This window comes from Ascochyta rabiei, chromosome 2, assembly GCF_004011695.2.
Source record: "Ascochyta rabiei chromosome 2, complete sequence".
NCBI lineage: Eukaryota > Fungi > Ascomycota > Dothideomycetes > Pleosporales > Didymellaceae > Ascochyta > Ascochyta rabiei.
The window spans coordinates 103517-119556 of record NC_082406.1 but is presented as its reverse complement, the minus strand read 5'-3'; the positions used below and the strand labels follow the sequence as shown (position 1 = coordinate 119556).

The following is a 16040-nucleotide window of genomic DNA, read 5'->3' as shown; positions in this document are numbered from 1 at the left end:
TGCGCCTGTCAAGCAAAACGGCATTGACACATTTCTAGAAGGAATCCTATACAAACCGACACCCGAATTTAAGTTCAGAGGCTTGCTGAGCAGTTTGAATGGCAGGTTGGAATGGAAAAGTTTGTGTGGAACTGCCCGCTTTCCCCAGCCAGCCAGTCGGCTCGCGGTTCACGGACTCACGAGGAGAACACTGAAGGCGTGTACACCGGACGCAGCACAATAGTCAGCGGTATGCGCGGTTCGAAATCTAGACTTCATGAGAAGCACGGAATCGCCCAGCCACCCTCACATCGCCCCGATGTTCGGTGCAGTCGCCGAGTGTAGTGAAAATCCTTCCCAAAGTATGCAAAAGGTCGAATTCTTCTTCAACCCCTTATCAATACAAGCTTGGAAAGGTACGTAAAAAGCCAACCCAGAGACGAAAATCCCGTCCCGCAACTTCTATCGCGCTACCAATGTCTCGCATCCACGCTTGCGTATTTGCACGCGAAATAAGTCCACATCTTCGACTCTGGTGCCGAAGACATCGTTGCCACAGACACGGTGGTCCAATTCTGCTTCCTCACAATCTGGAAAGTGCAACGACTTCTGCCCAGCACAGGGCCCAGCGGCAATGATAGCCTCGCCGCTGTGCCCTCGCACGCTTGACTTGCTTTGTGGGATAAAGAAGAGCAAGTTTTTCGTTGGCGGCCCGGCGTATGAGGTTGAGGAGTGGTTTTTGAAGTTACTGAGGGGGATATGTGAGTTTGATATCTTTAAGGGGGTGATTGAGCCTATATTGGTGATAGAGGTTGGTGCGTGGCCAACGGCGGAGAACGTTACAGTGGGACTGGTCAAGCTGTGTGGGAAGCTTGGGGTCAAGATGGATTGTGAATGTATGAGGTTTCGGGCCTGATAGTGGGAGGAATGCTGATACTATTACAATTTAGTTTCGGGATGTTCGGGAATACAGCGCTTGGAGATAGCCATTGGTGCGTAACAGAACCATTGGGAGACTATGAACGCTTTGAGCTCTCTTGTTTGTCTTCAAGCCTCGAGCGTCTGTCAGTGCACATTATATCTCAGCAAAGGCTCAAATAACAATCATCATTGCGCTAACGCCTCCGCAGTGCAGCTGCCGTTGAAATCCGATACATCACTAGATTTCTTAACGCCCAAGCTAGAAAATACAGTGTTGATATACAGTCCTCCCCCACATCCAACTACCCTCCCTCTCCTCTCCAAATCATACTCTCTCAGCGCTCACAAGCCGGGTAGTGATCTGGCATTTTAACCCGCTCATCCGGTGACCGCGCAGGAGGTTTTCGACTTGGAGGAGGTGGCGTTCCGCAGGCACGCACACACACTGCAGGCACATTTGACGTGCTTGAAACCGGACTATGAATAAAAGTCACAACAGGATATTCGAAGTGGACTTCATAACGCTCTGGAGTACTTGGGGCCACGTCGCTAGTACTTGAGGGGGATGAGATTTGGAGGTTCTGCATGGCTGCTATGGTTCGTGCGAGGAAGCGGGACGGAAGGGCGCCCGGATTCGGATTCACGGTGTTTGTGTCGACACCGGTGCCGTCGTTGACCTGATCAGGCATGATGTAGTCGTAGTAAGACTCGATGTTTGGCTGGATCCTGGAGCGCCGTGCAGCGATTCGAGCGCATGGGCTCTTGTCACGCACGTTTGTGCGCCTACGTCGGCTGCAGAGCTCGAGCGTGCCATTTATATCGTACACGTTGGTGCTTGATGGAGACCGTCGTGACTGATCGGTAGGGCCAGATGCATTGAACTGTGGCCCAGCACGTTGGATGTTTGAGTACAGTAAGGAGGTATCTGTGAATGTATCCGAATCGATATCGACTGACGTGCTGTAACGTGGCGCCTCGGGATGAGATGACAGCCTCGGCGAGGAGATTGCACGCTCGAATTGTGGCCGTGGAGGCGGGGTATCAGTCAGGTCGGCGCAAGACGGTATGGCCGGGGATCTAGTCTGCTGTGCATCTACTGGGTCACGACCGAGGGGAGAGCTTTGTACGGATAGTGTAGACTTATTGCTGGGAGACTCACGCCATGGGTCGAAAGAAGGAGATGTGACCATGATTCGCAGATGTTCTGCGACATCTGCAATAGTTGGGTGCGCGGGAGTTGTGGGAGTTGTGGAAGTTGCGAGCCTAAAAGAGAATTTCTGGGCCCTTTTTAGACCTAGAAATTTCCACGCCCTCTTTAGGCCTAGACATTTCCAGGCCTGAAAAGGTCCGGGACCTTCCTGTACTGGATAAGCTGGTAGGTATATAGCCACGCTCTCTCGTAGTACTCAATCGACAGTCTAATCCCTATCTTCTCTCCCACCAACAGGTAAGTACTTGAAATCTTTAGTTGTTAAGTAAGTTATAGATATTGAACAGCCTATCAAACAGCACTTGAAGAATAATGTGAAAGTAAGTGTAAATTATGAATGCTATTGAGGTAAATAAGAATTAGAAACAGTCTACGCAGTACTGAAAATACAAAAACAGTAAATACTAATAAACAACAAATAACAACAGTTTCCACCTTATGTTTTCACGAGAGAGAACGCAACCATAGCGCCAAGTATGTTAAGAATCTGCGATTGTGCAGCATACGCAGTAACACAAGCCTGTATCGTTGAGCCCGGTGGCATAGCAATCGTTCCAGAACCAACAAAAGGGTCATTGCCACGCGAGATACCAATGAGTTTTTGGTTTAGTTTGTAAAAAATGCTTCGAGGCGCGATTGCGTTAATACCGGCAGAATCCATTACATCAACCTCAAGAGATGCGTAGGCTGTCTGTTTGTAGTCATTTGTCCATCCAGCACTACAAGTAACGACGTCCTCTTGTCTTGTTTGGGTGTTGGCCACCCAGGTATGAATGTCTTTTCGGTTGACACAAAAGACATCGTTCGCCTGATCTCCTTTGGCGTTGCGACCATGATAGTCGACACACCACTCTCGAGGGCCACATTGCCCCTTTCGTTGGGGGAGGTGTTCGATCCAGTTTCTTCCGCCAAAGCATTCGACTCGGAAGGTATTGATATCTGTTCCACTCCGGTCACATCTGGCTTCCCTGAAGTGCCAAACGCCGCCTGTTTGAGGTGTAAATTGAGCACTTATGTCTTTACAGACGCGAGCAGAGTAGCCGCTCCGCTTGTCTAAAGCACCGGAGGAAGGGTTTGAGGCGCCCGATTGGGGTGTCAGATTGAACGGGCCAATTTCAGAGAGAAGTATGTTATGCGTCGTAGTTTCCCACGGGATGCTCTTTGGCAGAGGCAGAGCTGATCCCATAGTTTTTGGAACCAGACCAGCAGCAAAGGCAGCGCAAATGAAATTTGCGGAGATCTTCATCGTGTATGTCAAGAAGATAATGTAGACGAATGTTTGGGAGGGTCAGTGGTAGAAAGAATGTACGTGCTTTTTTAAAACGCTGAGATGAGTTGGATCAATTAAGAGGAAATAAACAAAGCATTATATAGATAGGGACGCTTAACAACAACCAGTTGAAGAGTAATAGAAGGGATGTGTATAATTACCGCGTTGAGACCGTAGGTAATATAGCTGCCTAACTTAAAACATGTACAAGAGTTATCTAGCATAAGAGTTCAATTTCCTAGCTACTAGCTAACGGGGTGTAAACTAACTCAGCTGTTGTAGAATAGAATTGGACTGATAGAACCTTCTAGGTAGAAGCTAGGACCAGCCTGATAATAGGTTCACCGTATAAAGCCTAGCTCTATCCCTGAAGAATATGTACTAGTTAGGTTCTAATCTTAAGTTATCTACTATGGTAGCTGGCATAAGTAGTGTAGGTGGGGAAGCACGACAGGGGTGTCCGGCTGTATTTTTCAGGTGAATTGAATTGATTACTCAGTACTTTGTGTACCCACCATGGGCATCTATAACACGTTAATGTAGTTAAAGGCAGGTTTACACTGTATTATATACTAAAATAGGGGGGATTTGGTGTAATCTAGTTAATGGGGCCATTCCAGGTCATTTGGATGACACCCTAGTTATGCCGGACCCACCTACACTACTTATGCCAGCTACCATAGTAGTATGCTCTACATTAGTAACTACGAAATTGTATTCTCACGTCAGCAATATAAGCTAATTACCTAAAAAAGCTATAGTTACTGCCTAGTGCTTACCTAGCACACTACCGTGTCCGTGCACTTAATGCACAGATTTAGTTAATGCGCCGAACCACCAAAATATTAGGTTCTGGCACTACGTCAGCCTCCAGCATGTGGCAGTATCCACCTCTGACCTGATTAGCAACGACTCTCAGCCTCCAGCATGTGGCAGTGTCTACCTCTGACCTGGTTAGCAATTGGTACTGTTCTGGCCACAGGCTTACTATCTAAGTGAGCATTGTTAACTTTTAGATGCTTAGCATGGTAGACAGAGCTGTGTTCTAATACTATGCTTACTTAGGGCCTGTCTACTTCACACAATTTATCCGATTTCTATAGAGTGTGGTGAGTGCGTTTTAGTCAATTTTAGCGTTGTCAGCACCTGCTGGTGCCTACTAGTGTAACGCAGCAGGAGTTGTAAGCGCATGTTAATAATCGGATAGGGGTGTCTACTTTAACTAAGTCTGTAATTTGTATGGTACTGTATAGTATCTTAAGACCATCTGTAAGAGAGTCTACCCTAGGGGCTAACTAGACCTAGGTCACGTGCAACTATAAGCCAGGTCACGTGCAACAATAATTAGAAAATTTAATCAATCTTTCTAAACAGAATGCAGAGACAAATTACGTGTAATAGAGGACTGTTTTACGTGTATAGTACCGAATTACGTGTAATAAATAATTAGACAACTTAATTGATTTCAGGTACCTCTCTAACCTGATTTTGGCTTTACAGTCTAATTTTATAAAAGTCTAACTGTCTATACGGTATACCTTATAACGTAGTTTACAAGTAACCCGTCTAACCTAAGCGACCCGTCCACCCCACCAAAAGTCAATTAGTACTCAACTTCTTCTGCAGCACCACCACCCTTTATTGTATTTTTGTCAGATAATATGCTTAATGTGCAAAGATGATAATAAAGGTGATTAATTTATAATTATCTGTCTTAATCGCTTATTTTATGTGTGTGTGCCGCTAGCCCCTAAGTTAACCAAGGTTAACCCTAAACCCCTAACTTGGTTTAGCAAGGTTAGTTATCTAACACCCCCCCTTAGCTTTAAGGCCCTATTAAAGCTAGACATAACTGGCTCTTATTGTACCTCTAGGTTAGCAAGCTTTAAGTTAAGTAATTCTATCTAGGTGTTAGCTGGCTTTCTTTGTTTAGTATGTTTCTCTAGTCCTAGCTACCTTAGAAAGGTTAACTACTTGCTTGCAGGCAGAGCCTTTATAAATCTGTTAGCTAACATCTTAGTAGATAGGATATAGGTTACTAATATAGTGCCTTTATTTGCCTCTTATTACAGCTAGTAGTTATAAATGTCTATATATTATAGTTTAGTTTAGAATTTCAAGACTTCCTTATTAATTAATTAGATAGTCTAGGTATTATTATATTAAATAGTAATTATTAATTATAAGAGGTGTATACTAAGTTCTAATAATAGTTGTAAGATAAAGATAGCTTCCTTAGCTACCTGTGCTAGGGTAAGTAGCTCTGCTTTAGTTATTAATATAGTAACTGTGTCTTGTTTATTAGCTCTCTAGGTAATAAGTCCTCTATATAGTTTTATAGTATATCCTTAAAAGCTCTTCCTATTAAGAGTATTATTAGCAAATAATGCATTACTAGTAACTACTAGGTGCTTGTTACCTCTAAAGGTAAGAGATAGGTCTTGTGCTCCTTATAGGTATAATAGTACTTAATCTACTGCGTTATAATGCTGCTGTCTAGGGTTAGTTAGAAACTGTGCTAGCCTAGATGTGGCAAAGGCAATGTTAGGCCTAGTAGTAACTGCAGCAAAGAGGAGAGATCTAATCTTTCTCTAGTATTTGTTAATTTCTAATACTACAGCTTCTCTTTTATTTAGTAGAAGCTTAATACTTAATATTAGTGTGTTATGTTATATGTCTGTCTTATCTGCTAGAGAGCTAATTTTGTTAATATATAACGCCTGTAAGAGGAAGATCTTTAGGTTGTCTTAGTCTTAGGTTATTTCTACTCCTAGGAACTATTACAGATTGTTTCCTCCTGTAATAGAGTATTTATTAGTAATATAGCTAAGGGCCTTATCTACCTTATGTTTTCTAGTTAGGTAATAAGCTATAATAATATTGTCTATATAGAAGAAGATAGTAACTTTATTCTTAAGTAAGCAGTAGGGTTTATAGGGAACAACTGCAAATCTATAGCTTACTAGAGTAGATGTAAATTCCTTCTACTAGAGGAGTAGAGAGATTTTTAGTCTATATAGTGCCTTGTGTAGCTGTAGGACTATACCTAGTTTCTAATACCTACGTAGCATCCTTATATAGACTTCTCTGTTAATTAATACATAAATAAAAGTGTTTATAATATTAAACTGCTTATATTCTAGGTTATGTGCTGCTAAAATTGCTATAAGTATTCTAAAAGACCTGCTAGCTAGTGTTGCTGTGTAGGTATCTTTAGAAGTAATGTTTTGTTACTAGTTACCTTAGACTACTAGTTACACCTTATATTTAAGTAGGTAGTAGTTTGTATTAAGCTTATACGTGTATACCTATATATAATTAAGTATCTAGTGTCCTGCTACCTTAGTCTTTATTAGGGGTACTTTAGACTATAACTTTATATTCTAATAGCTGCTAAGGTGTTCTTGCTTAGCGTCTTTAAACTATTTGTAAAGTAGGTAGTCCTCTAGGTTCAATTATGCTGTTAGCTCTAGTAGGAGTTAGCTTTAATAAGGCTTAAGCCCCTTTATTAACATTTATTTTAACCTAGCTTTATTAATATTATTGCCCTAGTATGTGCCTATGCATCTGCCTTATATGCTAGCTATAAATACAGCTTTCTACAGGATAGTTTATAAAGTTCCTTAAGATTACGCTAGCGTTAATTCTAACTAATTAGTAGTTAACTAGTGCTACCTGCTAACTCCTAATTAGCTGTTACCTCTTACTAACTAGGATAATAATAATATGTTTATTAACAACGTAACTAGTAGTAGAGTTAGAGGAGGAGTTAGATATATATGTCTAGCTTTCTGTCTATTATTATATTCTAGTTAATCTTCTATAGTATTTAAGTGTGTAATAGTGTTATCCTTATAGAATAACTAGATTTTAGCCTTATTTTAGGGTAGAGGTAGAAGCTCTACGCTTCTTGTCTATATTACTATCTCTTTAAGAGTGCTGTGCATAAGGTTGTCTATTAGGTCCTAGGTCTAGCTACTAAAGACAGTATCCTTATTAAAGATTACATCTCTTATACTAATAACTTTTACTAAGGTTAGAATCTATATCTAATATATGTTTAAGGATTAGTATCCTTAAACATTTATTCTACCTATGCTCTTAGGTCTAGTTACTAGAGTTATAATTTTCCTTAAAGGGTGTTACTTATAAGAGCAAAGGCTTTACATCTATATATATTTAGATATGCCTAGTTTAGTTTCCTACTTTATATATTTAGGCTAGCTTGTTAAGCTGTATAGGTAAAGAACACATTATAGAGTGTTTTCTAGTTATTTAATAACCTTAGTGTTTAGTTGTGTAGGTACACTACTGCCCTTATAATCTCTAGCTATATTTCCTATAGTAGGTTTACATCTAATCTTATAGTGCGTGCCTTATCTTTTATTACACCTCCTAAGCGTTTAGCACCTCTGTTCTGTACTTAGGTGTCTAGTGCAGAAGGCTTAAGCCTAATTAAATTATGCAGCGCACTATCTTAATACTTCTTGTTTTATTATAGTAATTTTACTATTACACTTAATTACCTTAACCTAGATTTTGTATTGTTTTAACAGGAACTGTGTAAGAGTGTCTAGGAAGTAGATAATTGTCTTTCCTAGTTAATTATCTTTAAAATAGAAGTCCTAGAGGAAGCTAGATTGCCTATTAATAGCAAGTAATTAGCTCTTTTTCTTAGTAAAGCCTCTTTCTTTATATAAGTAGAAGTTAATTGCTATGCGTTCTCCTAGTCCTTTATTGCTTATTTGTAGTGTTTAACTAATTTACCTCTTAGTCTTAGCCTGTCTACAAGCATCACATTAGACTGTAGTAATACCCCTAACTCTTACCCCCTAAGATTGTTAGATAAGGTGTTTAATAGTAGCAGCTTTAGGGTGCCCTATCTGCTTATGCTATAGCAGAGCAGTAGCAGTCTTAGGCGCTTAGCTTTATATTAGTTGTATTGCAAACGCTGTCTAACGTACCCCACGGACGAGCCGGTCACCGGACGAGTCGGTCACTTTTGCCAAGCCCCCACCAAACTCCACCCCATTATAACCTAAAACAACCTGAATTAACACTACAAACTGCAGTACAGTCTGTAATATTATTTAGAAACTACTTCTACCTCTTTCTTACACGTTCGCGTGTTATGTCCAGTCTCACTGCACCGTCCACAGCGCCTTTGGGAAGGCTCACCCACTTCAGCGCGCACCTGCTTCTTTGCCTTCTTACCATCACAACGCGCCCCAAACTCTTTTAGGGCTGTTAATCGCTAGCCCTCTTTAACTACTAGAGTACCTTCTTTCTTAACCTACTTTCTTTTGTGTGATTTTTGTTGTATAGCTGCCTTATTAGCAGCTTAAAGCTTAGCAATCTCCTGTTGCGCTAACACTAGCTTGTGCGCAATTATAGCTGCCCCCTTTAAGACCTTCTTAAACGCTTTAACTATAGAGGTAGGCGAGCTATCTATATGCCTCTGAATCCTTGTCTTTACAAGCGTTGATTACAACCCTAGTTTAAGGGTGTTGCTTGGGGTTTGCGACTGCCAGAGCTCGTTGTTGACGGGTAGTGGTGGTGATGGCGTGCGCAGCTTTACATTAAGGCTGCTTATAACCCGTTGTGGGTCAAACAGGACCAGTCCAGCGCCTCAGAACCCTCCCTAGATATTCCTAGAAGTAATTACAGCGTTGTAGGCGCGTATAAAGCATGGTAGAAACTCTGTCTTTATAATGTAGTTAATCTAGTTATGTATAAGTATTTTGGCTTAGCACCTATACGCCTTCTTTAAAGCAGCAAAACAAGCCACATTAAGAGGCTGTGTAAGGTGTAATAAGTAGAGAGGCAAGCAAAGAGCAATTATCTTGCTATCCTTGTAGTACTGCTGGAATTTAAGAGAGTTGTGGCTCTTATAACTATTAATAATGAGCAAACGGTAGGTGCTAACAGTACGCTCCTTTGTATGCCTGTCAAAGTGGCTTATCCAGTCCAGACCAAGCTTGTTAGTAGTCCAGCCGTTATCAGAGACTCCAATAACCCAGTCTTAAGGCAGATCCTCTTCTTTGTACCAGGCAGAGAGGTGGTGGTAGGCCTTGAAGATAAGGAAGGCAGGAATGGCCTATCCTTTGGCATTGATGCCTACTATAGCCGTAGCCCACTCCCAGTTGCCTGGTTGGACAGCCTTTGGCCGACCTTGTCGTTCTAAAGCTGTAACAACTGCTCCTAGGGAGATCTGGCCTATTATAAAGCCTGTCTTGTTAAAGTTGTACGTGTCTTTATCCTGGATGCTATACTTAGCTTTAGTGTTAGCTACCAGGCTAAACCAGCTCTGTAGAACCTTAGAATCCTTACAGAGGGCTCTCTTGTAGTTGTACTTGCGATTAAACTTGACTATAAGCTCTAGGTGCCGCTTAACAAACGTACTAGGCCAGTTTGCGCTAACAGGACCTAGATTACGCTCAGCGCGCAAAGAATTGGCCATAGTAGCCACATCTAAGAGCTGAGGGGAAAACCCTCGCGCGTCTAGCTCAAGAACATGTTTAACAATTACCTTCTCCTTGTTGTTATCTAGCTTCTGCAAGTTGGCTATAGAATTAGCGCGTGAAGGTTGTCCTGCGTGTTGGTTGCTTAGTGTTGTTTGAGAGACTCTGTAGATAGCTGCAGCGCGTCGCTGAGAGAGTGTCGCGTCTTGTTTAAGAGCCTGAAGCGCAAGCTGTATCTGAGCTTCTTTTAACGCGTCTGAATAGTGTTGTTAAGAAGGCATTAGTATGTGAAGGGTAGTTTGGTAGGGGCTTGGCAAAAGTAACTGACTCGTCCGGTAACCGGCTCGTCCGTAGGGTACGTTATAGCTATTCCCTAAGTACCTATTATCTATGTTATTTATCTAAGGATGTAATAGCTGTGTTATCTACTTGTCTAAGCTAAGTTAGATCTCCTTTTGTGTCCTACTAGATGCCCTGTTAACGTAGTTGTTAGAAAGAGACAAGGTTGTAAAGTATGTCTAGGCACTATGCTATGTTGTATAGTTTAAGAGTAGTTAGTTAGCTTATATTTAATAGATAGAGATAGACAGTGCTATATCCCTATATCTATACCTAGGAGTCTCCTACCTATAGGTAGTTGTTTAATACAGGTAGAGTAAGGTCTTATATCTAGTCCTTGTTGTTTATAATATAGATTATTAATCCTAAGTTAAGAATAAAGGAGTTCCTAAGAGGGTAGCTTAGTAGCTCTATATTATATAATTCTTTAACCAGACTTATGTTAATTATTAATATCTTCTGTCCCTGTAGTTAACCTAGAGGTGCCTCTAGTGTTTAGGATGTCTTAATAGCTAGTGTCTTAGTGTAAGCTTGTTTTACAGATCTAACCTAATCTTAAAGGTTAGTATTTTGTTCTATTATAGATTATACTATTTTAGAAATTCTATTATATAGGGTAAACTATTCTAGTGCTTTATCTTTATAGATGTAGTAGTAATCTTCTAGTCTATAGCGTTGTCTATAAGTAGGGCATTTTACTCCTCTAGCTGCTGCTGTATCCCCTTTTAGGGACTGCTTAGATATAGTTATTTAACTAAAGTTCTAATTTTAATAAGGTCTTCCCTAACTCTCCTATATAGTAGGAGTAAATAATGCGTCTTTAACAACATAAGAGGCGTCCCTGTTAGTGTCTAGGGTGGATTTACTACTAGTAGTAAGAGTTAAGTTATTCCCTGCAGTAAAGGCGCCCCTTTACTATCTCCTTTTAGGGTGGTACTTACTTATATACTCTTAGAAGCGTTTTATTATTTCTTTATAAGTTATGTTTTATTCTTGTCTGCTATAGTCCTAGAATGTTATTACCTAGGTTAGCGCTATTTTTATTACTAAATCTAAGAAGTTTTAAATAGTGTCTTGTATATTGTATATTTTAGTAACACCCTTCGTTTTAGTTTTAGTTATAGCATAATTATACTTAAGAAGCTAGGTATCCTAGCTTCTAGGTTATCTTATAAGTTTAAGGGTAGCTAGGTATTAGTGTTGTGCGCGTAATTGTTCTTCTTTAGCATTAATACCAACTGTATGTTTAAGGCTAATAAGCTATATTTAAATTAATTTACCTAGTTAGCAGCAGTTCTTAATAAGGTAAGGTAATACTAAGCTTTAGATAAATATTACTACCTTATCTAGGTTAGCTTATTCCTTATAGTAGTCTCTATCCGCTATCTTGTAGGATTTAAGGCAGCTCTTCTAATAGTTATTATCTTCCTTCTATGCCTTTAGGCTGTTAGCTAATAGTTTAGATACAATTTTAGGAAGCTAAGGGTTTCCTTGTTTATTATTGCTAAGGGCTTACCTCCTCTTATAGTTAGTAATGTCTAGGGCGTTAGGTACTTATAGCTTAGTCCTTAGAGCAATAGTCTAATTTAGGTCTATCTTCTCCTATACGTCTAGAGAGGCGCAGCAGGTCTGCACTTAATATAACTAAAGTGTGTAGGTTGTGTAATCTATAAGAATTATTATTAAATTACGCATTGTTAATAGCAATATATTAAAAGCGTATTTTAGTAGTATTAGTAAGACTCTTAATTATTAGATAATATGCTTAATGTGCAAAGATAATAATAAAGGTAATTAATTTATAATTATCTGTCTTAATTGCTCATTTTATGTGTGTATGCCGCTAGCCCCTAAGTTAACCAAGGTTAACTCTAAACCCCTAACTTGGTTCGGCAAGGTCGGTTATCTGACAATTTTGTAGAAGACAGAAATACTATTTAGACTTGTTGCTATTAGATAGATCCTTAATTCTAACTGCGCAAGTGTAAGCGTTGTAGCTAGTCTCTCTGCAATGCCTGCAGCGCCTCTGTGTACGCACTCTCCTTTTAGGCTCTTTACTATCTTTCTCCCTACTACCCTCTTTTTTAGCTATTAAATCTGCTAACTCCCCTACTGTAAGCGTCTTAGCTGTCTAAACATACTTTCTCTTTTAACTTTTAACCTCTGTTACTATCTCTACTACCTTTTAAAGCCTAGCTATTTCCTGTTGTATTAACATAGTTTCATACCCTATTAACACAACCCCTTTATTAAGCTGCGTAACAGCTCTAAGTAGCAGAGAAACAAGAGAATCTCTATGCTGTTGCACTCAATTACAAATTAGTGTTAATTAAGCCTCTATCTTACAAAGGTTGCCTAGTGTCTTAAATTCCTAGGGGGTGTTCTCTAGCTGTAGCGGAGTAGGCGTGCAGAGGACTACGTTAAGCTTTAATATTACAGCTTCTAGGTTATACAGGACTAGTCTAGCACCACTAAAGCTTGCGTAGATATTCTCCTTTGTAATTGCCCTCTTAAAAGCTGCTTCGAAGGCTGGTAGGAAGGCCTCCTTCTTAATCTGCTTAGTGCTGTACTGTGCTAAGCTACTAATCTTATCCCTATATACCTGCTTTAAAGGCAAGAAATAACCTATATTAAGTAGCTGTAGCAGGTGTAACAAGTACGTAGGCATACAGAGAATAATAACCTTCTCTTCCTTACAGTATTTATAGAGTCTATGTAAGTTATAGCTCTTATAGCTATCTATAATTAGAAGTCTATATAAACCTACACTACGCGCCTTTATATAGGTATTAAAGTGCTTTAACTAGGCAAGACTAAGCTTATTTAACGTCTAGCTATTAGGGCTAACCTAAATAACCTAGTCCTAGGGTAGGTTGTAGAACTAGGAGGAAATAAGGACCTTGCTAGGGAAGATTAGAAAGGGTGGTAGAGCCTACCCTTCTGCGTTTACTCCCTAGATATTTGTAACCTACCTACAGTTTCCTAGCTATATTCTCTTTACACTTTACTTCTTAGAGCCTATAAAGACTATCTAGCTATAAATAACCCCTATTATAAAGCCTGTCTTGTTAAAGTTATATATATCTATATCTTTAATACTCTACTTTTTCTTTATATTAGCTACTAGCTTAAACTAGGGTGTTATTACGCGTAGATCTTTAATTAGGGCTTACTGTTAATTATACAAACAACTCCTTTAAAGCTTAATCTTTAGGTAACGCGTTCTAAAGTTGTCTACCTAGTGCTTGCTAACAGGCTTTCTACTACGCTCTGTAAGCAGATTATTTGCTATATCTTGCACTATAGCCTTTATAGCACCTATTCCTTATTAATTAAGGTTAAGTATTTGTTAGACTAGCGCCTCCTCCTCTAGCTTGTTTAGCTTCTTTGATTTAGGCTCGCAATTGCGTTTTTGGAGGGCTCTAGCGCGTTAGTCTTACAGGGTGCTTTAGGGAACGCTAAAGGCTATAATAACGTGTCTTTTGCTCTTATTGCAATCTTTAATTGTAGCCTAGATAGCAAGCTGTAATACGCCTTTAGTGTAGGATTATTCCGTGTTGCGTTATAGTAGCATTGTAGTATAAGTGTAAGAGTGTTTAACTTTTAGTGGGGTGGACAGGTTGCTTAGGTTGGACGGGTTACTTGTAAACTACGTTAAAGTTAATAATATAGGTAAATAACGCTATCTACTAGCATCTACAGCTAAAATATAACTTTACTAGTAATTAATCACTGTAAGTAGACACCCCCATCCGATTTTAGAAGACACTCCTGAAATCGTCCGATTAGTCTAATTGTTAGATCTAAGAACCGGATGATGACCTGTCTACTTCGCAAGATTTATCCAATTCTTAGATCCAATAATCGGATTAATTGTACAATTTTAGAGTTGTCTTCCAAAATCGGATGGGGGTGTCTAATTACATTATCTGATTATTAGTAGGGTTGTTTTTTTTAGCTGCATATGCTAGTAAATAGCGTTATTAACTTATATGGTTAACTATATTAGGTAACGTATTCTACAGGTAAGTTAGCTACACAGGCGAGTCGGCCACTCTGCTAAGACTATACGAACATTCTACCTTATAACGTAATAACTTCAAAATAACATAAATCTACGCCCTTAAAAGAGGCTGTAATACAGCTTGCGCTCTAGGTACTTAAACAAGACATAAACCTTACTTTATTACGCGCTGTAGCTATATACAACGCGCCTTACAGTACACTATATATTAATACACAGAACAACCTATATAAGCTAATTATACGCTAAATTAACAGAATTTAGATTAGGCTAGGGAGGATGTAATTACTAAGTATATTCTTAAGCTAGATGTATAAGGATTTACCTCTTAGCTAGCTGCTGTAGCTAATATAGCTAAATCTTTACATACTAAGTATAGTATAGGCTATGTTAGCATAAACTAGCCTAACACGTTTATTTAGCACTACCCTAACCTTAAAGTAAGGTTTAATTATAAGTACAACTACAAGAGAGCCCTCTGTAAGGATCTAGAGATTATTAGAGGCTAGTTTAGGCTTATAGCAAATGTTAAAGCTAAGTATAGTATCTAGGATAATAACATATACAACTTTAATAAGATTAGCTTTATAATAGGCTAGATATTATTAGGAGCAGTTATTACAGGCTTAGAGCGTTAAGGACAGCTAAAGGTAGTGTAGTAGGGTAATTAACAGTAGATAACAGTTATACAGGGCATTAATAGCATAAGGTAGGCTATTCTACTCTTTATTATGTTTAAAGGCTGTAACTACCTCTCTGCCTAGTACAAAGAGGACAACCTGCCTTATAACTAGGTTATTAGAGTCTCTAAGAACAGATAGACTACTAACAAGCTTAGTCTAGACTAGTTAAAGCACTTTAATGCCTATAAAAAGACGCGCACCTAAGGAGTGTACTACCTGCTCCTTATAAATAGCTATAAGAGCTACAACCTTCTTAACTTCTAACAATACTGTAAAGAAGCAAACATTATTACACTGTGTATACTTCTAAACTTATCTTATCTCTTATAACTACTAGATATAGGTTATTTTACCCTTCTAAAGAAGGTATATAGGCGCTAAGCTAAGAATCTTATACACAACTCTATTACTTATACTACTAAAAATAAATTCCTACTATGCTTTATAGACGCCTATAAGGATACATTTACTTCTAGTAATATCTAAGGAGGCTTCTAAGGCTCTAGAATAGTCCCCTTTAACCTAGAACAGGTTATAATAGGTCTTAATGTCCGCCTACGTACCCTAATACTACCTACTGTAGAAGATAAGCCCTAGCAGTCCTAAACCCTAAGCACTACCCTGCAATTAGGGTCGCAATTAACGCTAGTTTAAGAGAGGATTTAAAGGCATGCAAGTAGCTTACTAACTTTAATAGTTAAGGCCTATAAAAAGCTTGCTAAAGGCGCAGCTATAGTAGCGCATAAGCTAGTGTTAGCTTAAAAGGAGATTACTAGGCTTTAAGTAGCAAATAAGGCTGCTATGCGACGTAAATTGCATAAAAGAAAGCAGTTACAGCAGAAGAGAGTCCTAACAGCTAAGGAAGGCCTTTAATTAACTACACTAACTAAGTTTAGGGCGTGTAGTAATAGTAAGAAGGTAAGGAAGCAAGTACGTGTTAAAGGAGGTAAGGTAACCTAAAGACACTATAAAAAGTGCTACAATATAGGGTATAACTTACGCACGTGTAAAAAGCCTAAAGAAGGTGTTACTAAATAATATGATATACTGTACTACTATAAATAATGCTAATGTGGGCTAATACAAGCCATAATAGGGTAGAATGTTGGTATGGTCTTAGTAGAGTGGCTAACTTGCCCGTGTAGCTAACATA

General features: G+C 39.2%; 2 protein-coding genes across 2 annotated transcripts, besides 25 other annotated features; both read right to left on the bottom strand.

The window, feature by feature from the left end:
- Positions 1-1235: 1235 nt before the first annotated feature.
- Positions 1236-2090, bottom strand: EKO05_0001013 (uncharacterized protein; the record flags this gene model as incomplete). Its single annotated transcript, XM_038944867.1, has 1 exon — positions 1236-2090. One exon carries the CDS (start codon positions 2088-2090, stop codon positions 1236-1238), a length of 855 nt encoding a protein of 284 aa, XP_038801779.1.
- A 404-nt stretch (positions 2091-2494) lies between these two features.
- Positions 2495-2535: a tandem repeat.
- Positions 2536-2546: 11 nt separating this feature from the next.
- EKO05_0001012 (uncharacterized protein) lies at positions 2547-3356 on the bottom strand (the record flags this gene model as incomplete). Its single annotated transcript, XM_038944866.1, has 1 exon — positions 2547-3356. One exon carries the CDS (start codon positions 3354-3356, stop codon positions 2547-2549), a length of 810 nt encoding a protein of 269 aa, XP_038801778.1.
- Positions 3357-3790: 434 nt separating this feature from the next.
- Positions 3791-4065: a dispersed repeat.
- A 178-nt stretch (positions 4066-4243) lies between these two features.
- Positions 4244-4423: a dispersed repeat.
- A 602-nt stretch (positions 4424-5025) lies between these two features.
- Positions 5026-5029: a direct repeat.
- Positions 5030-5192: a long terminal repeat.
- Positions 5030-12092: a mobile genetic element.
- Positions 5031-8338: a mobile genetic element.
- Positions 5510-5563: a tandem repeat.
- Positions 5855-5964: a mobile genetic element.
- Positions 8337-10204: a dispersed repeat.
- Positions 9133-9401: a mobile genetic element.
- Positions 9136-9401: a mobile genetic element.
- Positions 9481-10085: a mobile genetic element.
- Positions 9481-10088: a mobile genetic element.
- Positions 10203-12026: a mobile genetic element.
- Positions 11286-11318: a tandem repeat.
- Positions 11930-12092: a long terminal repeat.
- Positions 12027-12083: a dispersed repeat.
- Positions 12093-12096: a direct repeat.
- Positions 12097-12162: 66 nt separating this feature from the next.
- Positions 12163-12791: a mobile genetic element.
- Positions 12570-12982: a mobile genetic element.
- Positions 12792-13591: a mobile genetic element.
- Positions 13592-13614: a mobile genetic element.
- A 566-nt stretch (positions 13615-14180) lies between these two features.
- Positions 14181-14237: a mobile genetic element.
- Positions 14191-16040: part of a mobile genetic element that runs on past the window's edge.